General features: G+C 33.6%; 3 protein-coding genes across 3 annotated transcripts; all 3 read left to right on the plus strand.

Annotated features, from left to right (window-relative positions):
* The first annotated feature begins 1,343 nt into the window (after nucleotides 1–1,343).
* On the plus strand, nucleotides 1,344–5,947 carry LOC137405796 (arylsulfatase B-like). Its single transcript, XM_068092204.1, has 13 exons — nucleotides 1,344–1,525; nucleotides 1,662–1,773; nucleotides 1,970–2,021; nucleotides 2,160–2,263; nucleotides 2,393–2,493; nucleotides 2,626–2,696; nucleotides 3,069–3,173; nucleotides 3,332–3,410; nucleotides 3,569–3,666; nucleotides 3,782–4,031; nucleotides 4,212–4,371; nucleotides 4,728–4,903; nucleotides 5,170–5,947. The coding sequence occupies exons 1-13, from the start codon at nucleotides 1,363–1,365 to the stop codon at nucleotides 5,403–5,405; spliced, it is 1,707 nt and encodes a 568-aa protein (XP_067948305.1). The 5' UTR covers nucleotides 1,344–1,362; the 3' UTR covers nucleotides 5,406–5,947.
* A 5,920-nt stretch (nucleotides 5,948–11,867) lies between these two features.
* On the plus strand, nucleotides 11,868–16,218 carry LOC137405822 (arylsulfatase B-like). The gene is made up of 13 exons (XM_068092237.1): nucleotides 11,868–12,035; nucleotides 12,171–12,282; nucleotides 12,479–12,530; nucleotides 12,668–12,771; nucleotides 12,901–13,001; nucleotides 13,133–13,203; nucleotides 13,446–13,550; nucleotides 13,709–13,787; nucleotides 13,976–14,073; nucleotides 14,194–14,443; nucleotides 14,624–14,783; nucleotides 15,138–15,313; nucleotides 15,554–16,218. The coding sequence occupies exons 1-13, from the start codon at nucleotides 11,873–11,875 to the stop codon at nucleotides 15,787–15,789; spliced, it is 1,707 nt and encodes a 568-aa protein (XP_067948338.1). The 5' UTR covers nucleotides 11,868–11,872; the 3' UTR covers nucleotides 15,790–16,218.
* Nucleotides 16,219–20,636: 4,418 nt separating this feature from the next.
* Nucleotides 20,637–25,014, plus strand: LOC137405833 (arylsulfatase B-like). The gene is made up of 13 exons (XM_068092250.1): nucleotides 20,637–20,804; nucleotides 20,940–21,051; nucleotides 21,248–21,299; nucleotides 21,437–21,540; nucleotides 21,670–21,770; nucleotides 21,901–21,971; nucleotides 22,214–22,318; nucleotides 22,477–22,555; nucleotides 22,744–22,841; nucleotides 22,962–23,211; nucleotides 23,394–23,553; nucleotides 23,949–24,124; nucleotides 24,365–25,014. Exons 1-13 carry the CDS (start codon nucleotides 20,642–20,644, stop codon nucleotides 24,598–24,600), a joined length of 1,707 nt encoding a protein of 568 aa, XP_067948351.1. The 5' UTR covers nucleotides 20,637–20,641; the 3' UTR covers nucleotides 24,601–25,014.
* Nucleotides 25,015–25,482: the final 468 nt, after the last annotated feature.

Raw genomic sequence — 25,482 nt, forward strand, 5'->3', positions numbered from 1 at the left:
TTCTATAGTTAGTTCTTAATGCTTGATCCTTGGCAGCAATGATCAGGCTGTCAGTCTCTCGTTTGAGACATCCCCTCTTCACCCATTGCCATGTCTCCTTTGCTGCTTGAACCTCTGTCTGTCTTAGATGTTGTCCGTTCATTGGCTTATCCTGCCAGTTTTGCTTTCATTCAGTTTTTTGATGGTTTCTATACTTTTGTCTTCCATCTTCACTGTTAATATTTATGATCTATCTCGATGTTCTTATAAATTCGACTGGGCTGCCTTCTGTGTACTTTTTCAGACTGATTTTTGTATTTCACAGTTTCCTCTACAGTCTACACTCATTAATCCTCTTCCTCCTTGGTCCCTTTCAACATACACTCTATCTACATCAGATCTTGAATGAAGACCTTTATGCATTGTCATCAGTTTCCGCCACCTTCTGTCCATTTGCTGTAATTCAGCCTTCGTCCACAGAATAAAATTCATTCAAATTATTATTATTAATATTATTATTACTATTAAATAAAATGTTTAAAGTGCTTAAAGATGAGCTTACACAAAATTCTAGTTGGTTTTATTAAAAAATATTGATATTTCTCTATCATTTGTGATTGTTTTCGATGTTTAAGGTTATCTGGCTTACAGGATGTTTCAAGATTAAAATCGACAAAACTTGATCATAGTTAAAAGTGCTCAGAATAAAAGTACATGATAAATGATGTCATTAGTTGTTATTGTAGTGGTAGTTGTTACTGACTATTGCATTCAAATTACAGTCTCTGTTCTGTCAGCCTCTTTGCGATTATAGACCTCATAATCGTGCATTAATCGCTCATAATCGCACTTCCCTTGATTCTGATAGTTTTAACCTCGATCAATGTTTAGAAACTTTAACATAGAAACATCCTAACAATCAGACTACCCTCAAACATCAACAATAATTGCAAATGGTAAGAAAACATTGAGACTTTGGTCAACACACCCAACATTCCGTCAATTAAATAAATAAACACGGTCATAAGAAATTGGAAACTACAAGTCCTATACTATTGAATGGAGATTTCGAATTATGATTACTAAATGTAAAGGACAGAGAACATTGAATAGTCTGTTAGGAATAACTTAGCCTTCAATTACCATAAACAAGCACAAAAATAGCTGAACAACCGTAAATCACTGCAGTCAACGCGTCACTTCATAGGAAACACATCATAGCAAGAAAACAGATGATTGGGCGCATCTTACGTCACACACCATACGCTTTACAGGTACTCAGGACTACCAGTCTGAAAAGCACTCAAGTGAATCACAACAGATAAATATCATATATAAGGAGTAGAGTCTGAGTTATCATTCAGTTAGCTCTGAATATTCAAGATGAGAACTTTAGCAGCATTGGTAGTTTTAGCATTAGCCTTAGGAATTGAGTCTCGACAGACGGGCACATGCAAGCACGCCCGTTTAGATTCACCACGAGATTACTACAGAGACCGGTCACGACGACAGCCTAATATTATATACATCATGGCTGATGATCTAGGTAAGGTTCAACTCAGAAATGTAATATTGAGAATATTACGTTCTCTGATTTGTTATTTGTCAGAAACTGAATAAAGCAACTCATTTTAACTAACTTCGTGTTTTGAAATGGTTACATAAATGGTTAAACATTGTAGGCTGGAATGATGTTGGATTCCATAATCCTAAAGTGATAACACCTCACATAGATGCACTGAGAGCCAAAGGAATTGAACTCACCCAATCATATATGCAGCCTGTATGCAGCGCGTAAGTTTTCCTATACTTTCTTTCCTAATTTATCATCTTTTTTGTTAAAACACAAAAGTTTTTTTAGTTTGCTAGTACACCATTTTTTTAACCTTTTAATCTAGTAAGCTAGTTGCATAAGCAGTACTACCATTTAGTGTTTAAAAATATCTTGTTATTAGTTACATGAGCTTTAACCACTTTCCTTTGATTGCAGGTCAAGGTCATCATTTATGACAGGGAGGTACCCCTCTAATAATGGACTTCAGGTGAACATGAAATACTATTTTTTTAATAATATTCGTTAAACCAAAAGATTCCCTTTATCAAAAAGGCTCACCCTCATGTTTTGTTTATTTCACTCGGTTTAGAAAAGTAAAATATAAAACGGCTTTGATTTTTTACAGCTTCTGGTGATACTAGAAGAAAGTCAGTCGTGTCTTCCAGTTGAACACAAGACCATATTCCAGTATATGAAAGATGAAGGTTATGTTACCAGACAAGTTGGAAAGTGAGTAGAGTAAAAACTACAATTATAAATTATTGTAATGCCGTTTTACATCATCTTTCTGTTTGATTTGGTAAAATAATCAGTTGCATTAAGAAGTCATGTATTTATTTTATTTCTTATTTATTTCAGATGGCACTTGGGTTACTGTGATGAAAGCTGTCTACCAAAAGCTCGTGGAGTCGATGAGTTCCGAGGGATCAATACCGGAGCAGCTGACTATTTCAACTGGAGTGAGTTTGTAATAACTTTTTGAAATTTTTAACGAACTGTAAATTTTTAATTATTTTTTCTATGTCGTTCAACGCAATATTGTTTTAATAATTAGAATTACGCGTAATAAATAAAAAACTATTTCATTTTAGCTGAGAAAGGTGTCATGCAGAAACAGGTGAATGGTGAACCAAGTATAGATGGCATCGGCACTCATTTGACTGTAAGTACCTGTTAATATCCAAGTTGAGGACAACTAAACATGTTCACCGCATCTTTATGGTTACTATGGAATTACAATTGATCTTAGTATCAAGGTGTTACATACATTTATCACTTCTGACCTTCAGTAACAGACTAATTACATGTTACAACGTTTTATTCTGGTATAAATGGCACAAATATATTTAACCGCTAAATTATAGGATTTGTCACAATCTAATAATCATATTAGTAACCATAAAGGCAACTTAAGTGACTCTTTCTAATCCATATATATATATATATATATATATATATATATATATATATATATATATATATATATATATATATATATATATATATATATATATACATATATACATATATATAGGTCAAAGACACTAGTGATGTCAGAGAGCTCATACTTGACCATAAAAGAAGTAGAGAGCCAATGTTTATGTGGATCACTACAACAGCACCACATGACCCTCTACAGGTGAGTTTATTATCTACAAATAGTTGGCTGGCAACTTGCACACATCTCATATAATTTTAATACTGTATTTAAACCTGTGGTAGAGAGTTTCCTTTAATATTATATTACTGGATTTGTATAAATTTAAAAGTAAAGTTTTGTAAAACGTTATATTTTAGAATACAGAAGATATGTTCCAAGTACACAGTTTCTTAGATGCAGCTGATCACGAGGAAAATAGACGAAGGACATATTTAGGTATGTTCAGTCCATCAACTACAGTACAACAAACATGACAAAGATGGCTATTACTGTTTACACTGTGCACATTCAGCTGCCAATATTTTAGTAAATGTAAAATGTTTATTGAGGGCGTAAGAAAGACTTTCTCTTAGTTTAATATTTTATTTTTTTAGGATTGGTCTCAGCATTAGACAGTTTGGTTGGAGGAACAATGGCAGCTTTAGAAGAGGCTGATATGGCTGACAACACAATCATTGTGTTTTCTTCTGACGTAAGTACCTGCTATGTTTGCAAAAATATTAAGTGTTATGAAAAAATCACAGCTATTGGTTTCTGAGGGCTAAAAGCAAAAAGCTAAAGTTTAACTGTTTTTTGAATAATTTCAGAATGGGGGTGCCACTCGCTCCGCTGCCTTTGGTGGTCAAGACTACTATGCAAACAATTACCCTCTCCGCAATGGGAAAGCAACATTCATGGAAGGAGGCGTACGTGTACCAACCGTATACTATGACCCTAGGCTACATCCTAATTCACAAGGAACTGAGAGAGACTTTTTGATGCATGTCACTGATTGGCTACCAACTTTTGTTCAACTTGCCAAAAAAGGGCGGAAATCAACCAATTTTAAACTTGATGGTAAGTATGTTTAGTTAAATTTGCATAGTTTTTCTTTTTTTGCTTACTGAATTCTACAAAAACTTACTTTTTGTTCTTTAAATTATGTTTGAAGCAGTTAACTGTATTAGAATTTGCTTAATATTTATTCTTTGTCTTTTCAACTATTTATTTTATTTATCCATAACTTTTGATTTTCAGGAATAGATGGAAAATCCCAAGTTGCTAATCTAGGATCAACATACTTCTGTTCAGAGGAGAGAAAATACAAGATAAGAGAAGACATGCTGGTAGCTCTTACAGATGCTACTAACATGTTTATGAGCCCATCAACTTGTGCCACTGAAGATGCTGCATACAGGTTTGTAAATATTACACTCCTAATTTAAGTGCTAATCTATACCTGCAACTATAAATAAGTTTCACCTGAATCACTGAATGTAAAACCTTTGATCAGCATTAGTTTCCTACACGTATATGAGATCTTATCTTGGTGATGTGACTTTACTAAGTACATTGAAGGAGATGATGAAGTACCTTACAAGAGCTTTAGATATGGTGTGCTGATGCACAAACTCGAGAGAAAGATCATACTAATATTGAGCATGGCAACAACAAAACGTTTTTCTAGTTTTTTAAGCTTCTCACCTCACTTCCGAAATGTATTTTGCCAACTTAGTGTTTTACTGAATGTTCATAATAATCCTGTTCATACAGATGGAGAGATTATAAACTACTTTATGGAGACCAATATTACATTGTGGACCCTACAACTGTCCCAACAGAGTGGAAAAAGCCAGAAGAGTCTCCAGAACTTGCAGAAATCAGAGGAGACGATTGTCACAGAGAGGTTGACGGGCAGATAGTCATCAGATGTCTTTTCAATGTAATCGGTAAGAGCCACTTTTATGGTATAAATACTCATTACAGAAAGTAGATTTAAACAGATCTTTAGTACAACCAACTGATAAGTGATTTATAAATATTGAATGATCTATCTGAAGGTGAAGTTGTTATATAAATTAAAGCTTACAATTTCATTTCAGGTTTTGATTACACATTTTCAATATTACCAGATTCAGATTACCATTTTCAGATTACCACTTCAATATAAACTCAAGACTCGAATCATGTAATAAACATATTACTATTTTTTCAGATGATCCAAGTGAAACAACTAACTTATATGATGATGAACCTGAGTTGGTAGCACAACTCCTTGAGAGAATAGAAGAAGCAAAAATGGATGCAGTGAAACCAGTTTATAGGGCTTCCCTTGGAATCAGTGATGCTACTACCATGACATTTGTGGACCACTTAGTTCCACGCCACAATTACTGTACTCCGTCTGTACACTTTCCTCTTGAACCAACTGATTCAGTATGTTATATGTAAACTTAGCAGATTTTAGCAACCCTTGAACAGACAACTAGAAGCTCTTCAGAGCCTTTATGCAGTCTTCTCAGTATATATTTATTCAAACCTGATAGTCTAAGTCTATTGATATACACTCAAACTCCAATCAGGTTTTACTACTCGGTATTTATTAAACATTTTAAAGTCAGTTTTATTATAAAATTATTGTCCAGAGATATATTTTTGACTGAGACCAATTAAGTTGCATACTCAACTTTTTCAAGATATATTGTTTTAATATTTTCTGTCCAACATTTTGCAAGCATTGATTACACTTGCATTTTTTTGCTATCTTATTTTTTGTTAGCCTTAGCTACAAAGCTTTTATTTACACAATTTTTAGCTAGCGATTTTGTATTTGTACGTTTAAATGACTTTAAATTACAAATAAAAATAATACAATTTTTCTATGGTCTGTTTTGCATACTGTTATGAGTTTATAACAAATAGTTTTTGTATACATATATTATCTTTTCTTGCTGGTGAGATTCAGGAGTAAACATTACAATTTCAGTCAGTTAGTTACTGTTATATCTAATATCATCTATGCACAGATAGACATAAAGGAAATAACAAGTTACGTCTCTGTGGCAACTTCCATAACAGATTCTCATGGAAATAGCATCTACAAATTCCGGAGATGAGATGATCACCATTACAAGCCAACTTCCAGATTCAATCTGCCCATTGTACTATTAAGACATTGAAAACATGGCATAAGGAAATCTCAGATAATCACCGAAAGATTGTAGTTATAGCCTAGATTATAACAACTTGTGTCGTGCATTATGAAGATCCGCATCCGGTATCATTCTGCACTAGACCTCGGATTATGATTGGAGATCACACATGTTGAAATCTCCGCTGGCAGAAAACAACAATAATTAGTCAGAATCTCCCAAAACTACAAGATTCACAATCAAATAACTGAAACATAGTTTTACTTCTGGACACTAAGGCTAAGTCTGATTCAAAATAAAAGGTCAAATATTCACTCATATTCTTCACTCTGTCAATTCAACTTCATCATGGCGGACAGGCGTGTCAGCAGAGCAAGCCGAATATTCGATCACTGAGAGAACAAGAGTCTCTCAATTCCATATTTTAAGTCTCAGGCACTAACTTTTCTATTTTTGTTATTTAGTCTAAAGGTATAACTATTATATCTGTTTCTTGTTTTTAAAATAAATGTAGGGTTATGGAAAAACCCCTTGACATTCTTTACCTTAGCAATTTCATTTCCTCTGACTCTGTAGTTTTGAATTGCAGCATTTGGGAAGGTAATTGTAAGATCTTAATTACATTAATCAACCAGATAATTTGATTAAAACAGTCAATAAACAAGATCAGACCTTATCTAGAAGCTAATAGCAATAACTACGTAAAGCAGCCCATCTGCGTTCAACAAAGAACTGAGCCATTCCCAATACGTTGTAGAGTAATTGGTAGGATAAGCCCACTCTATCGATCACCAATACAACAATACAATCAATTGATAATATTGACAGCTACTACAGCAGCAGCAAAGTCTTCAAGATAAAACAACTTGTTAGAATTCTACAGCTACTGTCTGTAGTACCTGAACCTGTGACCTGTTAGTCACGAGTAAAAGTTTTTTCTTTAATCTATTATGCTCCTTTTGTAATTTAATACAAAAAGCTATAAATAAGTAGGCTATACATATTCACACAATTATCGCCAGGTATATGTTATGGTATATGTGAGCTTTAGTAAAAACTTGGTGAGTTCTTCATCATTTTTAGTTAGATTCTTAGTAGCAAATGATGAACTTGTAGTAATATCAGACCTCATACTGTTGCTATGAACTTATGATTAATTTCAAAAACTCTTTCAAAAATATGTTTATATATAACAGTTCATAATATATATGCTTATTTAATCAATTTTTGAATGTTTATCCTAAGAAAGTATTTTAGTTAGCTCTGTGAGACCTCAACCTTCCGCCTGATAATAGGTAGTCAAACACTCTAAATTGTTGATAACTTTTAGTACAGCACTGAGCTAGTACTCAAGTTTATTCACAATTAAAATCAAACAGGTTGAGCTAATTCTTGACTGTTATAAAGCATTTATACCGCTGTGGCAGCAGATTGACGGCCCAGAGTCGAGAGCAAGGGGACCATGGAAAGGACTACAGGGGTTCCTTCCTTTCAGCACAATCAACATCGCTGAAAAAATCAATTCAAGCATCAGCTCGGCCTAAAGTATGGCCTTTGGTAGGGCTGCCGGGTCAGTAACCAAGTTGGCTCCTGTGAGCGAGGGGCGGAGCTTATCGCTGCAAAAGCTTACCTATATAAGGAGCATCGATGATTCAGGAAAGCAGAGCAACTGGCAGTATTGCATTACAGAGATCATTGCATGTTGCATGCTTGTTGACTGTATATTCATATATGTAGATTATGAAATATATATTTGCTATTTTACTCAAATGGTTTGGTTCCTGTGGAGCAGTAAAGAACAAAGCGGTTTCTTTTACAGCCAATAATTAAATTGTACTCAAAAAACATTTTGTCCTTTTTGAGTTATTAGACGTATCTATTCAAATCACAAAGTCTTTGGGGTAAGAATCAAATTTAATTCTAAGCAAAATATGTTGATGGCAGCATTCAGGTGTTTTAATTTGATGGGAAACTCACATCACCAAAGCTTTTTAAGTTTTTTTGTAAATAAAAGCTGAGGTGTGAACATTTTTATAAAAAGTACAACTGAATCACAAATCACTTTTATCACTCTATTCCCTATAAACGTAATAAGTAGGCCACAAACATTGGAAGCATTCGGAAGACTATAAATCATTGCGGTCAAAGCTTCAGTTTCACAACACTTTCACTCATGACGTATTTATAATTATTGTTGTTAATTATGCTTTAGCCTTAAATATTTCAGTGTGGTCAACACACTCAACATTCTGTCCATAAAATAAATAAACACGGTCATAAGAAATTGGAAACTACAAGTCCTATACTATTGAATGGAGATTTTGAATTACGATTAGTAAATCGGGAGGACAGAAAACATTGAATACTCTGTTAGGAATAAATTAGCCTTCAATTACCATAAACAAGCACCAAAATAGCTGCACAACTGTAAATCATTGCATTCAATGCGTCAGTTTATAGGAAACTCAACATAGCAAGAAAATAAAAGAAAAAAGTAACAATCTACACCAAGCCTTGAATCATGGTTAAAGATTATGCTTGTTGAAATCCCCGCTGACGGAAAACAACAAAAAGTTGGAAACTTCCAAAACTACAAGTTTAACAATGAAAGACCTGAAACATATAGTTTCACTCCTTGACACTAAGGCTAATATTGAATTAATATAAAATAATCATCTGTTTTTTGTTCTTAGAATAAACATAGGGTTATTGGAAATCCTCTTGAACTTCTTCACCATTGAAAATGCACGTTACAGTTAGACATAGAAGCAAGGTCAATTACCGAGAGAATAAGAGGGTGACTATATTTTAAGTCTAGACATTTAATTTTCTATCTTTATAATTTGGTTCATAGGTATAACTATTAAATCTGTTTCTTGTTTTTAAATTAAATGTAAGGTTATGGGAAAACCTTTTCAACTTCTTCACCAGTGAAAAATCACTTTACAGTTAGATATAGAAAAAAATTGCAAATTCCAAATTGCTACATTGTAAATTGTTCTAAACCTCTCAGGTTGCTAGTCAAGTTGATTAAAACTTAACCCTTTTTTGATGCTTGTTCATTAGCAGCCATTTAACAAAAGTCTTGTCCAGTTTTCCTCCACTTCCAATCTCATTTGGCGGAGTTTTAGAATCCTAGTCTAGACGGTCTTAGATTTCTCTTTGATGGAGCTGAGAAGGCTAAAAGCCTTCATGCCCCAAAATAGACATGTGTATCAAAAAATCTATGCATGGTGCACAGTTATTATTTGCTGTTGAAAGGAGTTATCAAATTTCTTACAAGTAGCCCTTACGCATAGATTCTATGCAGTAGAGGCTACTTGTAGGATCTATTCTGTTTGGTACAAGATATTCACTTGAATTCCAATTACAGCTTGAGGAAAACTACTATTGTCCTTGCCTTGATTGGAGAAAACAGTTGTACATGATTATTAAGTTAAGTACGGCCTATTGACAGTATATAAATGCATATGTGGTGGGGCGTCAAGTACGGCCCACTGAAAGTAGATAAATGCTACATGGTGGGGCATCAGCAAAAACCACAGCCTGAAATCTTTATTACTTTATCATGTTTTAGGTTCTGACAACCGAACACTTAACTTGACACTAACTCAGCCAGTATAATTGTGTTAAAAAATTTTCATCAGCTTCATTCTCGAGTTTCTATTAAAGCTAAAAGATAACTCTAGTTTATGGATACCTGTAAGACTGAATGAGTGCTTATAGTGTACTTCCTTCAATTGTAGATATGCAAAACCATGAACCAAAAATGCATTTGATAATAAAATATGCTTTTCATGTTGCTGCTTGAAAAAAACTAAATACTTTTGTTTACATTTTAATCTTTAAAAGACCTTTTTCTTAAAACCTAAACATGATCATCGAAGACTAAAAAATATAGCTTTTTAAATTGATACAGAATAAAATTAAGGAGCTGAACGAGTGTATGAGGTTTCATTCATTTCATCATCAGCTGCTTCGTAAAGTTTGCTTGTGATTAGCTCTTATTCCCCTCTAATGACATCATACCTATCCAATGTTATCTTCAAATAAATTGTCGCTAACGTGTGAGTATTGCAGGGATCCATATTATGAATATTTGAGGTGAATATTTCATGCATTGAATCTCACTACAACTCTTTCTTAATCTGCCTACCATGCTGCGATGGAGAGTAGATCAGCCACACTTGGATTAGGAAGGAAATAAGGAAGGCTTAAGATATGCTCAGTTTTACACTGGAACAGCCAGAACAACAATAAAATATAATTATAGGTGACCAATTAGGTTTCTCCATGTGTTTACTTCTATAAATAACAAACGAGCTGCAGTCGGTATGCGATAACATGACTTTCTTTCTTGGTCACGTAAAATGTGATTCATAACCAAGAAGAAATTATTATTATTATTATTACTATTATTACAGTTAAATAAAATGTTTAAATCGCTTAAAAATAAACTCATACACTATTTTAGTTGATTTTATCAAAAAGTATCGGTATTAATATCTCTATTATTTGCTACTGTTTTTGATGTTTGAGGTGATCTGACTGCCAGGATGTTTCAAGATTAAGATACACAAAACTTGATCGAGATTAAACTGCTCAGAATAAAAGTACATGTTATTCTGAGCAGTTTAAGTGTTGTTATTATAGCGGTAGTTGATATCGGCTATTGCATTCAAGTTACAGTCTCTGTTCTGTCGGTCTCTTTGCGATTATAGACGTCATAATCGTGCATTAATCGCTCATAATCGCACTTCACTTGAATCTGAAAGTTGTAACCTCGATCAAGTTTTAGTAATTTTAATCTTGAACTATCCTAACAATCATACTATTGTCAAACATTAAAAACAATTGCAAATGATAAGAAAACTTCGATACTTTCGGATAAAGTTCTGTGTAAGCTCATCTGTAAAAATAAGTTTATAGTGAACTTTGATAATACTACTATAGTTTTATTGGAAAATAATTTTTTAAAGAACAAAAGACTGCTTAAACTATTTGTTCTAGATAGCAAATGGAAATGTCATAAACGTCTAGCATATGAATCAGAATGCTTCTTACGATGAACATTTTTAAAACGAAGAATTTTTTCTGGCTCTATATAAGAGTTTAGTCGAACAAAAAATATTTACCAAAATACTTGCTTTCAATTATAGGCTTAGAACTAAATGCATTTTAAGCTTTTGGAGTGTCTCCCAAACTGAATCGAAGTGAGGGCTCTCAGCCATTGGTTAATATACCAAATTAAAACATTGCTTTTGGCTTGAAATTATGTAGAAAACTTATAGAAACTTCATCAAAACTTTCACTCATGTTTATAATCGTTGTCCTTAATTATGCCTTAGGCTTAAATATTTCAATGTGGTCAACACACCCTATATTCTTTAAGAATTTTCTTTTATTCAAAGAAGATGGAAACTACGAGTCCTATACTATTGAATGGAGATTTTGAAATATGATTAGTAAATGTGGAGGACAGACAACATTGAATAGTCTGTTAGGAATAATTTAGCCTTCAATTACCATAAACAAGCACAAAAATAGCTGAACAACCGTAAATCACTGCCGTCAACGCGTCAGTTCATAGGAAACCCATCATAGCAAGAAAACAGATGATTGGGCGCATCCTGCGTCACACACTATACACTCAACCGGTACTCAGGACTACCAGTTTGAAAAGCACTCAAGTGAATCACAACAGATAAATATCATATATAAGGAGTAGAGTCTGAGTTATCATTCAGTTAGCTCTGAATATTCAAAATGAGAACTTTAGCAGCATTGGTAGTTCTAGCATTAGCCTTAAGAATTGAGTCTCGACGGACGGGCACATGCAAGCACGCCCGTTTAGATTCACCCCGAGATTACTACAGAGACCGGTCACGACGACAGCCTAATATTATATACATCATGGCTGATGATCTAGGTAAGGTTCAACTCGGAACTGTAACATTGAGAATATTACTTTATGTGATTTTTGTTTATCAGAAGCTAGATAAAGCAGCTCATTTTAACTAGCTCCATGTTTTGAAATGGTTACATAAATGGTTAAACGTTGTAGGCTGGAATGACGTTGGATTCCATAATCATAAAGTGATAACACCTCACATAGATGCACTGAGAGCCAAAGGAATTGAACTTACACAGTCCTATATGCAGCCAGTATGCAGCGCGTAAGTTTTCCTATACTTCTTTTCCTAACTTATTAGTTTTCTTATGAAAAGACAAAAGCGTTTTTTGTCTGCTAGTACACCATTTCTTCAATCTTTTAATCTAGTAAGATAATAGCATAAGCAGTGCTACCATTTACTGTTTAAAAATATTATATTGTTAGTTACAGGAGTTTTAACAGATTTTTTTTAAATACAGGTCAAGGTCATCATTTATGACAGGAAGGTACCCCTCTAATAATGGACTTCAGGTAAATATGAAATACTATTATTTTATTAATATTCTTTAAACTAAAAGATTCCCTTTATCAAAAAGGCTCACCGTCATGTTTTGTTTATTTCACTCGGTTTAGAAAAGTAAAATATAAAACTTTTTGATTTTTTGCAGCTTCTTGTGATACTAGAAGAAAGTCAGTCGTGTCTTCCAGTTGAACACAAGACCATATTCCAGTATATGAAAGATGAAGGTTATGTTACCAGACAAGTTGGAAAGTGAGTAGAGTAAAAACTGTAATTATAAATTATTATAATGCTGTTTTACATCATTTTTCTGTTTGACTTGGTAAAATAATCAGTTGCATTAAGAAGTCATGTATTTATTTTATTTCTTATTTATTTTAGATGGCACTTGGGTTACTGTGATGAAAGCTGTTTACCGAAAGCTCGTGGAGTAGATGAGTTCAGAGGGATCAATACCGGAGCAGCTGATTATTTCAACTGGAGTGAGTTTGTAATTACTTTTTGTAATTTCTAAAAACTGTAGATTTTTAATCATTCAGCTTATGTCAATCAACGCAATATTGTTTTAATAATTACAGTTTCATGTAATAAATAAAAAACTATTTCATTTTAGCTGAGAAAGGTGTCATGCAAAAACAGGTGAATGGTGAACCAAGTATAGATGGCATCGGCACTCATTTGACTGTAAGTACATGTTAATATCCAAGTTGAGGACAACTAAACATGTTCACTGCATCTTAATGGTTACTATGGGATTACAATTGACCTTAGTATAAAGGTGTTACATACATTTATCATTTCTGACCTTTTATTAACACACTGATATACTAAACCGCTAAATTATAGGATTTGTCACCACCTAATAATTATATTAATAACCATAGAGGCAACTTAATTGACTCTGTGTAATCTTTATATACATGTAGGTCAAAGACACTAGTGATGTCAGAGAGCTCATACTTGACCATAAAAGAAGTAGAGAGCCAATGTTCATGTGGATCACTACAACAGCACCACATGACCCTCTACAGGTGAGTTTATTATCTACAAATAGTCGGCTGGCAACTTGCCCACATCTTATACGATTTTCTTAGTGTATCTTAACCTATGGTAGAAGGTTTCCTTTAATATTTTATTATTGGATTTGTATAAATTTAAAATCAAAGTTTTGTATAACAATATATTTTAGAATACAGAAGATATGTTCCAAGTACACAGTTTCCTAGATGCAGCAGACCACGAGGAAAACAGACGAAGGACATATTTAGGTATGTTAAGTACATCTACTCTACTTTCATTATAACTAAGATCTGAGTAAATAATAAACATGACGAAGATAACTATGGCTGTTTACAGTGTGTACATGCAGCTGCCAATTTCATAATAATGTAAATTATTTATTGAAGTACATGTAGTACAAAATACTTTCTCTCAGTTCAATACTTTGTTCTTTTAGGATTGGTGTCAGCATTAGACAGTCTAGTTGGAGGAACAATGGCAGCGTTAAAAGAGGCTGATATGGCTGACAACACAATCATTGTGTTCTCTTCTGATGTAAGTACATGCTATGTTTGCAAAAATATCAAGTGTTGTGAGAAAATTACATTTTCTGGTATTTTTGTGACTAAAAAGCAAGATTTCCCTAAAGTTTATAAGTTTTCTTAATAATTTCAGAATGGGGGTGCCACTCGTTCCGCTGCCTTTGGTGGTCAAGACTACTATGCAAACAATTACCCTCTGCGCAATGGAAAAGCAACATTCATGGAAGGAGGTGTACGTGTACCAACCGTATACTATGACCCTAGGCTACATCCTAATTCACAAGGAACTGAGAGAGACTTTTTGATGCATGTCACTGATTGGCTACCGACCTTTGTTCAACTTGCCAAAAAAGGGCGAAAATCACCAAATTTTAAGCTTGATGGTAAGTCTGTTTAGCTAAAGTTGTGTAGTTTTTTGGTTGCTTGTTGAATTCCTAACAAACACGTTTTTGTTGTTTTAACTTATGTTTGAAGCTGTTAACTGTATTAGAATCTGCTTAATATTTATTCTTCATATTTCCAACTATTTATGTCACTTATCATTGCTTTTGTTTTATTTTCAGGAGTAGACGGTAAATCCCAAGTTGCTAATCTTGGATCAACATACTTCTGTTCAGAGGAGAGAAAGTACAAGATAAGAGAAGACATGCTGGTAGCTCTTACAGATGCTACTAACATGTTTATGAACCCATCAACTTGTGCCACTGAGGATGCTGCGTACAGGTTTGTTAATATTACACTCCTAATTTAAGCGCTAATCTAAACCTGCAACTATAAATAAGTTTCACCTGAATCACTGAATGTGAAGCCTTTGATTAGCATTAGTTTCCTACACGTATATGAGATCTTATCTTGGTGATGTGACTTTACTAAGTACAATGAAGGAGATGATGAAGTACCTTGCAAGAGTTTTAGATATGGTGTGCTGATGCACAAACTCGAGAGAAAGATCATACTAATATTGAACAAAGAAACAACAAGCTCTTTTGTAATTTTTTAGGCTTTTCACCTCACTTCCTAAATGTATTTTGCCAATTTAGTGTTTGACTGAATTTCATAATAATCCTGTTCATACAGATGGAGAGATTATAAACTACTTTATGGAGACCAATATTACATTGTGGACCCTACAACTGTACCAACTGAGTGGAAAAAGCCAGAAGAGTCTCCAGAACTTGCAGAAATCACCGGAGACGATTGTCACAGAGAGGTTGACGGGCAGATAGTCATCAGATGTCTTTTCAATGTAGTAGGTAAGAGCAACTATTATGGTACAAATACTCATTACAGAAAGTAGATTTAAACAGATCTTTAGTACAACCAACTGATAAGTGATTTATAAATATTGAATGTTCTATCTAAAGGTGAAGTTGCTATATAAATTAAAATTTACAATTTCATCTCAGGTTTTGATTACACATTTTGCCTAATGTGCCACTTCAACATAATTTTAAGATTCAAATCATGTAATAAACATCTTACTAATTTTTCAGATGATCCGAGTGAAACAACCAACCTATATGACGATGAACCTGAGTTGGTAGCACAACTTCTCGAAAGAATAGAAGAAGCAAAAATGGATGCGGTGAAACCAGTTTATAGGGCTTCCCTTGGAATCAGTGATGCTACTACCATGACATTTGTGGACCACTTAGTTCCCCGACACAATTACTGTACTCCGTCTGTACACTTTCCTCTTGAGCCAACTGATTCAGTTTGTTATATGTAAACTTAACAAACCTTAGCAACACTTAAACAGACAACTAGAATCTCTTTAGACCCTTTATGCAATCTACTCAGTATATATTTATTTACACCTGATAGTTTGAGTCTATTGATGCACTCTCACACTCCAATCAAGTTTTACTACTCAATATTTATTAAACATTTTAGAATCAGCTTTATTTTGAAATTATTGTTCAGAGATATATTTTCTTGACTAAGACCAGTTTGTTGCATACTCAACTTTTTCAAGATATATTGTTTTAATATTTTCTGTCCAACATTTTACAAGCAGTGATTACACTTGCATTTGATGCTATCTTATTTTTGTTAGCAATGCTATAAAGCTTTTATTTACACAATTTTTAGCTAGCGATTTTGTATTTGTACGTGTAAACGACTTTAAATTACAAATAAAAAAATTATAATTTTTCCATGATTTGTTTTGCATACTGTTATGAGTTTATAACAGATTGTGTTGGCATATAGGCCTATTATTTTTTCTTGCTGGTGTGATTCAAGAGAAAACATCATATATTCAGTGAGTTAATACTGTTATATCTGATATCAGCCATGCACAGAGAGACATTAAGAGAATAAAAAGTTACGACACTATTGCAACTTCCATAACAGATTCTCATGGAAATAGCCTCGATAAATTCCGGAGATGAGATGATCACCATTACAAGCCAATTTCCAGTTTCAATCTACCCATTGTACTAGTAAGACATTGAAAACATAAGGAAATCTCAGATGATCACCAAAGGATTGTAGGTATAGCCCAGACTATACCAGCATGTGTCAATATCAAGATCAGCATCTGGTAACAATCTACACCAGACCTTGAATCATAGTTAGAGATTACGCATGTTGAAATCTCCGCTGACGGAAAACAGCAAGAAGTAGTCAGAAACCTCCAAAAGTACAAGATTCATAATCAAAGACCTGAAACATATAGTTTCACTTCTGGACACTAAGGTTAATGTTGAACTAATATAAAAGGACGAACAATCACTCACAATCTTCTCTCTTTCAATACAGCTTCGTCATGGCAGAAAGACCTGTCAGCAGAGCAATTCGAAAAGTCAATTACCAAAAGAACAAGAGGGTGATTATGTTTTTGGTCTCAGACATTTACTTTTCTATATTTATAATTTGGTTCAAAGGTATAACTATTATATATGTTTCTTGTTTTGAAATTAAACATAGAGTTATGGGAAATAATCTAAAACTTTTTTATCATTGAAAAAGCACATAGCAAGGAGAAATAGAAAAAAACAATGTGCAGGGAATCCCATAAGCACAGTAGCATAGTTAGACATGGCACTGGGCCTTGATTTGCAGTTTGTTAATGAAGTTAGTGAATCAAGGTGCTGCTGGAGACTCGAATTCAAATAATGTAATTTGCTTATTTGTCAGAGGTTAGTTTACACAAAGTGTCATACTGTCAACACCTAAAACATGACCTGCTTATGACCCGATGCAGAGGAGAGAGGTAGGAGGGAGCTTCATTCTCGAGTTTTCCGACTAAGACTAAAAGATAACTCTAGTTTATGAATACATGTAAGAATGAATGAGTGCTCATTGTGTACCTCCTTCAATTGTAGATATGGTTTCGATATCTTGTCACAAGTATTCTACTCAGGTAGCTATTGCAAAAGTGCCCTTTGTTTAGACTTGTTGTGTTACATCTTTAGCAGATTGTTAAGATAGAGGCAGTTGAATGAATTTCCACTCAAGTTTCAATGTTTTGAGCTGTATTACGCACTTATTCGTAGGAGGCGGACTTGAGTCACCAGCAAAGCATTCTTGTTACTGAAGTAAACAAACCCTTTTTAAAGATGTGTTTGTCATTCTAAATAGATCAAAACAGGAGCTAATCATCTCTGGAGCATGTATGGCAAGTTATTACTCAATGCATATCCTTAGCATTCAGTTGAGAAATGAACAAATCTCTGAAGTGTTTTGCATATATACTACTTCATAAGCAGCATGATAAAAATCATCAAAAGCTAAAAACAACCTCTTTTGAGATACAAAATTTGAAGATATTCATTGTAAGCGGTACCACCTCTATCTCAACAAGTGGCTTGTTTCTCACAGCTATAGAAACTATAGAGGTAAACAGAGTTTGTTATGAGCACTTGAGACCCTTCTATGACCAGCACCCTGACTTGTTGGAATATGGTTACACTGTGAGCTGCTCTACTCTAAAAAGCTAACTTTGCTTATCTGTTGGACCAACTTTGAAATAGCCAGGAAATCTATTGTGGTATTAGCTAACTGTTCTATAACATGGAAGAGCAGATGAATCGAACGAAACTTTCATCAAACATGCCAGCATTTTCTTCTATGCGAGTGAGCAGAAGTTTTGGTAGGAATAAATATAAAAACTCTGATTGAAAATTGACGTTTTAGAAAGTGCTTGCTGCTGACAGCTTCCTGTCAAACTGGAATTGAACCACAAAACATATCACTGACATTTTGCTATAATTAAAGGAACTGGCTTCCTTGAGCCTTTTGCAGTGAGATATTCAAACTGAGTTTTTCAAAAGAATATACATCACTTAGTTCAGTTATAATCTGATTTTATCAATCAAATTTTTATACTAACCATGAACAGTAGTTTCACTTCTGGATATGACTACCATATATCAAAGATTAATGTTAAGGGCAAAGGTAATTGTAAGACCATGAAGAAAAAATGTATTTGATAATAAAATCTGCTTTTAATATTGCTGCTTGAAAAACTTACTATTTTTGCTTACACTTTAATTGTTAAATGTCTTTTTTCTAAAACCTAAACATGATCGTCAAAGACCAAAAATGTATAGCTTCTTAAATCGATGCGGAATAAAACTAATGCGTTGAACGAGCGTGTGAGGTTTCATTCATTTGATCCTCCACTGCTTCGTTAATTTTGCTTGTGATCAGCTCCTATTCATCTCTAGTGACATCATACCTACCCAATGTTATCTTCAAATAAATTGTCGCTAACGTATGAGTATTGCAGTGATCTGTATAATGAATATTTGAGGTGATTACGTCATGCGTTGAATCACACTTTAACTCTCTCTCTCTTAATCTGCCTACTATGTTGTCATAGAGAGTAGATCAGCCACACTTGGATTAAAAAGGAAATGACGAAAGCTTAAGATACCTTCAGCCTTACACTGAAGAGTCCAGGCCATCAATAAAATATAATTAGGCGACCAGTTTCTCCCTGCGTTTGTTGCTATAAATGATAAATGGGCTGCATTCAGTATCCGATCACATGACTTTCTTGTTCACCAAAATTGTAATTCACAACCAAGAAGAAATTATTATTATTATTATTATTATTATTATTATTATTACTATTATTATTAATAATAGTAGTAATTAATTACTTCTGTCTATTACTACTTACTATACTTACTACTTTCTGTCTATTATTACTTACTTCCGCCACCTTCTGTCTATTTGCTGTAATTCAAATTATAATTATTATTATTACTATTATTATTATAATTATGTTTAAAGCGCTTAACGATTAACTTATACAAAATTTTAGTAGATTTTATCAGAAAGTATTTTTATATCAGATATTTTTAATATCGGTATTTCTCTATCATTTGCGATTGTTTTTGATGTTTGAGATGATCTGACTGCCGGGATGTTTCAAGATTAAAATTGACAAAACTTGATCCGGATTAGAATGCTCAGTAGAAAATACATGATAAATGATGTCATTAGTTGTTATTATAGCAGTAGTTGATATCGGCTATTGCATTCAAGTTACAGTCTCTGTTCTGTCGGTCTCTTTGCGATTATAGACGTCATAACCGTGCATTAATCGCTCATAATCGCACTTCACTTGAATCTGAAAGTTTTAACCTCGATCAAGTTTTAGTAATCTTAATCTTGAACTATCCTAACAATCAGACTATTGTCAAACATTAAAAACAATTGCAAATGATAAGAAAACTTCGATACTTTCGGATAAAGTTCTGTGTAAGCTCATCTGTAAAAATAATTTTTATAGTAAACTTTGATAATACTAATAGTTTTATTGGAAAATAATTTTTTAAAGAACAAAAGACTGCTTAAACTATTTGTTCTAGATAGCAAATGGAAATGTGATAAACGTCTAGCATATGAATCAGAATGCTTCTTACGATGAACATTTTTAAAACGAAGAATTTTTTCTGGCTCTATATAAGAGTTTAGTCGAACAAAAAATATTTACCAAAATACTTGCTTTCAATTATAGGCTTAGAACTAAATGCAATTTAAGCTTTTGGAGTGTCTCCTAAACTGAATCGAAGTGAGGGCTCTCAGGCATTGGTTAATATACCAAATTAAAACATTGCGCATGGCTTGAAATTATGTAGAAAACTTATAGAAACTTCATCAAAACTTTCACTCATGTTTATAATCATTTTCCTTAATTATGCCTTAGGCTTAAATATTTCAATGTGGTCAACACACCCTATATTCTTTAAGAATTTTCTTTTATTCAAAGAAATTGGAAACTACGAGTCCTATACTATTGAATGGAGATTTTGAAATATGATTAGTAAATGTGGAGGACAGAGAACATTGAATAGTCTGTTAGGAATAATTTAGCCTTCAATTACCGTAAACAAGCACAAAAATAGCTGCACAGTCGTAAATCATTGCAGTCAACGCGTCACTTCATAGGAAACTCATCATAGCAAGAAAACAGATGATTGGGCGCATCCTACGTCACACACCATACGCTCAACCGGTACTCAGGACTACCAGTCTGAAAAGCACTCAAGTGAATCACAACAGATAAATATCATATATAAGGAGTAGAGTCTGAGTTATCATTCAGTTAGCTCTGAATATTCAAGATGAGAACTTTAGCAGCATTGGTAGTTTTAGCATTAGCCTTAGGAATTGAGTCTCGACGGACGGGCACATGCAAGCACGCCCGTTTAGATTCACCACGAGATTACTACAGAGACCGGTCAAGACGACAGCCTAATATTATATACATTATGGCTGATGATTTAGGTAAGGTTCAACTCGGAAATGTAACATTAAGAATATTACTTTATGTGATTTTTGTTTATCAGAAGCTAGATAAAGCAGCTCATTTCAACTAACTCTATGTTTTGAAATGGTTACATAAATGGTTAAACGTTGTAGGCTGGAATGACGTTGGATTCCATAATCATAAAGTGATAACACCTCACATAGATGCACTGAGAGCCAAAGGAATTGAACTTACACAGTCCTATATGCAGCCAGTATGCAGCGCGTAGGTTTTCCTGTACTTCTTTTCCTAACTTATTAGCTTTTTTATGAAAAGACAAAAGCGTTTTTTGTCTGCTAGTACACCATTTCTTCAATCTTTTAATCTAGTAAGATAATAGCATAAGCAGTGCAACCATTTACTGTTTAAAAATACTATATTGTTAGTTACAGGAGTTTTAACAGATTTCTTTTAAATACAGGTCAAGGTCATCATTTATGACAGGGAGGTACCCCTCTAATAATGGACTTCAGGTGAATATGAAATACTATTATTTTATTAATATTCTTTAAACTAAAAAATTCCCTTTATCAAAAAGGCTCACCGTCATGTTTTGTTTATTTCACTCGGTTTAGAAAAGTAAAATATAAAACTTTTTGATTTTTTACAGCTTCTTGTGATACTAGAAGAAAGTCAGTCGTGTCTTCCAGTTGAACACAAGACCATATTCCAGTATATGAAAGATGAAGGTTATGTTACCAGACAAGTTGGAAAGTGAGTAGAGTAAAAACTGTAATTATAAATTATTATAATGCTGTTTTACATCATCTTTCTGTTTGACTTGGTAAAATAATCAGTTGCATTAAGAAGTCATGTATTTATTTTATTTCTTATTTATTTTAGATGGCACTTGGGTTACTGTGATGAAAGCTGTTTACCGAAAGCTCGTGGAGTAGATGAGTTCAGAGGGATCAATACCGGAGCAGCTGATTATTTCAACTGGAGTGAGTTTGTAATTACTTTTTGTAATTTCTAAAAACTGTAAATTTTTAATCATTCAGCTTATGTCAATCAACGCAATATTGTTTTAATAATTACAGTTTCATGTAATAAATAAAAACTATTTCATTTTAGCTGAGAAAGGTGTCATGCAAAAACAGGTGAATGGTGAACCAAGTATAGATGGCATCGGCACTCATTTGACTGTAAGTACATGTTAATATCCAAGTTGAGGACAACTAAACATGTTCACTGCATCTTTATGGTTACTATGGGATTACAATTGACCTTAGTATAAAGGTGTTACATACATTTATCATTTCTGACCTTTTATTAACACACTGATATACTAAGCCGCTAAATTATAGGATTTGTCACCACCTAATAATTATATTAATAACCATAGAGGCAACTTAATTGACTCTGTGTAATCTTTATATACATGTAGGTCAAAGACACTAGTGATGTCAGAGAGCTCATACTTGACCATAAAAGAAGTAGAGAGCCAATGTTCATGTGGATCACTACAACAGCACCACATGACCCTCTACAGGTGAGTTTATTATCTACAAATAGTCGGCTGGCAACTTGCCCACATCTTATACGATTTTCTTAGTGTATCTTAACCTATGGTAGAAGGTTTCCTTTAATATTTTATTATTGGATTTGTATAAATTTAAAATCAAAGTTTTGTATAACAATATATTTTAGAATACAGAAGATATGTTCCAAGTACACAGTTTCCTAGATGCAGCGGACCACGAGGAAAACAGACGAAGGACATATTTAGGTATGTTAAGTACATCTACCCTACTTTCATTATAACTAAGATCTGAGTAAATAATAAACATGACGAAGATAACTATGGCTGTTTACAGTGTGTACATGCAGCTGTCAATTTCATAATAATGTAAATTATTTATTGAAGTACATGTAGTACGAAATACTTTCTCTCAGTTCAATACTTTGTTCTTTTAGGATTGGTGTCAGCATTAGACAGTCTAGTTGGAGGAACAATGGCAGCGTTAAAAGAGGCTGATATGGCTGACAACACAATCATTGTGTTCTCTTCTGATGTAAGTACATGCTATGTTTGCAAAAATATCAAGTGTTGTGAGAAAATTACATTTTCTGGTATTTTTGTGACTAAAAAGCAAGATTTCCCTAAAGTTTATAAGTTTTCTTAATAATTTCAGAATGGGGGTGCCACTCGTTCCGCTGCCTTTGGTGGTCAAGACTACTATGCCAACAATTACCCTCTGCGCAATGGAAAAGCAACATTCATGGAAGGAGGTGTACGTGTACCAACCGTATACTATGACCCTAGGCTACATCCTAATTCACAAGGAACTGAGAGAGACTTTTTGATGCATGTAACTGATTGGCTACCGACCTTTGTTCAACTTGCCAAAAAAGGGCGAAAATCACCCAATTTTAAGCTTGATGGTAAGTCTGTTTAGCTAAAGTCGTGTAGTTTTTTGGTTGCTTGTTGAATTCCTAATAAACATGTCTTTTTGTTGTTTTAAGTTATGTTTGAAGCTGTTAACTGTATTAGAATCTGCTTAATATTTATTCTTCATACTTCCAATTATTTTTGTCACTTATCATTGCTTTTGTTTTGTTTTTAGGAATAGATGGTAAATCCCAAGTTGCTAATCTCGGATCAACATACTTTTGTTCAGAGGAGAGAAAGTACAAGATAAGAGAAGATATGCTGGTAGCTCTTACAGATGCTACTAACATGTTTATGAACCCATCAACTTGTGCCACTGAGGATGCTGCATACAGGTTTGTAAATATTACACTCCTAACTTAAGTACTAATCTTTACCGGCAACTATAAATAAGTTCAAACTTATTCACTGATTGTAAAACCTTTTATAAGAATTTGTGTCCTACGTGTATATGAGATCTTGTCTTGGTGATGTGATTTCACCAAGTACAATGAAAGAAACGATGAAGAACATTGCATGAGTTTTAGATATGGTGTGCTGACGATATGGTGTGCTGATCTTGCTCTCGAGTTTGTGCGTCAGCACAAACTCGAGAGCAAGATCATACTAATATCGAGCATGGCAACAACAAAACGTTTTTCTAGTTTTTTAAGCTTTTCATCTCACTTCCTTAATGTATTTTGTCAATTCAGTGTTTGACTGAATGTTCATAATAATTTTGTTTTTACAGATGGAGAGACTATAAACTACTTTATGGAGATCAGTATTACATTGTGGACCCTACAACTGTACCAACTGAGTGGAAAAAGCCAGAAGAGTCTCCAGAACTTGCAGAAATCACCGGACACGATTGTCACAGAGAGGTTGACGGGCAGATAGTCATCAGATGTCTTTTCAATGTAGTAGGTAAGAGCCACTATTACGGTATAAATATTCATAACAGAAAGTAGATTTAAACAGATCTTTAGTACAGCCAACTAATAAGTGATTTATAAATATTGAATGTTCTATCTAAAGGTGAAGTTGCTATATAAATTAAGATTTACAATTTCATCTCAGGTTTTGATTACACATTTTGCCTAATTTGCCACTTCAACATAATTTTAAGATTCAAATCATGTAATAAACATCTTACTAATTTTTCAGATGATCCAAGTGAAACAACTAACTTATATGATGATGAACCTGAGTTGGTAGCACAACTTCTCGAAAGAATAGAAGAAGCAAAAATGGATGCAGTGAAACCAGTTTATAGGGCTTCCCTTGGAATCAGTGATGCTACTACCATGACATTTGTGGACCACTTAGTTCCACGACACAATTACTGTACTCCGTCTGTACACTTTCCTCTTGAGCCAACTGATTCAGTCTGTTATATGTAAACTTAACAAACCTTAGCAACACTTAAACAGACAGCTAGAATCTCTTCAGAGTCTTTAAGCAATCTACTTAGTATATATTTATTTACACCTGATAGTTTTAGTCTATTGATGCACTCTCACACTCCAATCAAGTTTTACTACTCAATATTTATTAAACATTTTAGAATCAGCTTTATTTTGAAATTATTGTTTATAGATATATTTTCTTGACTCAAACCAATCAAGTTGCATGCTCAACTTTTTTAAAATATATTGTTTTAATATTTTCTGTCCACCATTTTGATTATACTTGCATTTTCCTGTTATCTGCTTTTTGTTAGCCATGTTATATAACTTTCTTTACACAATTTTTAGCTAGCATTTTTGTATTTGTACGTGTAAACCGCTTTCAAATTAAAAATAAAAATAGTTTAATCTTTTCATGATTTGTTGTGTATGCTGCTATGAGTTTATAGTTTTAGCATAAACATTTTCAAGAGTAAACATTGTACATTTAATGAGTTAATATTGTTATATTAAATATCAGCTATGCACAGATAGACACAAAGGGAATAACAAGTCATGTCACTATTGCAACTTCCATAACAGGAGATCTATAATAGATCTATAGATGCTATCTCCATCTCATGGAGATAGCATCTACAAATCCCGGAGATGAGAATTAGCCCTCAATAGCCTCTTGAATCAAATTCATTTGGAGAACTTTTTTGTTAAATAGAAAAGCTATGTTTAATTTTTACGATCAAAATGTGCATGGTGGTCAGCCTCAGTGAGCAGCCACTTACAAATTGTTGTCAAGCAGCCAGAGTTGTCTTCCTTTTGCACATCACTGTAGCATAACTCCTGAACTCTGAATGTCACCTGCACTCTCAGCAGGTAATA

The sequence above is a fragment of the Watersipora subatra genome, chromosome 10, assembly GCF_963576615.1.
Source record: "Watersipora subatra chromosome 10, tzWatSuba1.1, whole genome shotgun sequence".
Lineage (NCBI taxonomy): Eukaryota > Metazoa > Bryozoa > Gymnolaemata > Cheilostomatida > Watersiporidae > Watersipora > Watersipora subatra.

What these genes read in the sequence shown, in the direction of transcription:
- LOC137405796 (XM_068092204.1), top strand. Translation starts at nt 1,363, where the DNA reads ATGAGAACTTTAGCAGCATTGGTAGTTTTAGCATTAGCCTTAGGAATT. An exon ending in GCATCGGCACTCATTTGACT is followed by an intron (nt 2,697 to 3,068) that starts GTAAGTACCTGT and finishes ACATATATATAG; the next exon opens with GTCAAAGACACTAGTGATGT. An exon ending in AACCAATTTTAAACTTGATG is followed by an intron (nt 4,032 to 4,211) that starts GTAAGTATGTTT and finishes TTTGATTTTCAG; the next exon opens with GAATAGATGGAAAATCCCAA.
- LOC137405822 (XM_068092237.1), top strand. Translation starts at nt 11,873, where the DNA reads ATGAGAACTTTAGCAGCATTGGTAGTTCTAGCATTAGCCTTAAGAATT. An exon ending in ACCAAATTTTAAGCTTGATG is followed by an intron (nt 14,444 to 14,623) that starts GTAAGTCTGTTT and finishes TTTTATTTTCAG; the next exon opens with GAGTAGACGGTAAATCCCAA. An exon ending in ATGTCTTTTCAATGTAGTAG is followed by an intron (nt 15,314 to 15,553) that starts GTAAGAGCAACT and finishes CTAATTTTTCAG; the next exon opens with ATGATCCGAGTGAAACAACC.
- LOC137405833 (XM_068092250.1), top strand. Translation starts at nt 20,642, where the DNA reads ATGAGAACTTTAGCAGCATTGGTAGTTTTAGCATTAGCCTTAGGAATT. An exon ending in CAGACGAAGGACATATTTAG is followed by an intron (nt 22,556 to 22,743) that starts GTATGTTAAGTA and finishes TTGTTCTTTTAG; the next exon opens with GATTGGTGTCAGCATTAGAC. An exon ending in ATGTCTTTTCAATGTAGTAG is followed by an intron (nt 24,125 to 24,364) that starts GTAAGAGCCACT and finishes CTAATTTTTCAG; the next exon opens with ATGATCCAAGTGAAACAACT.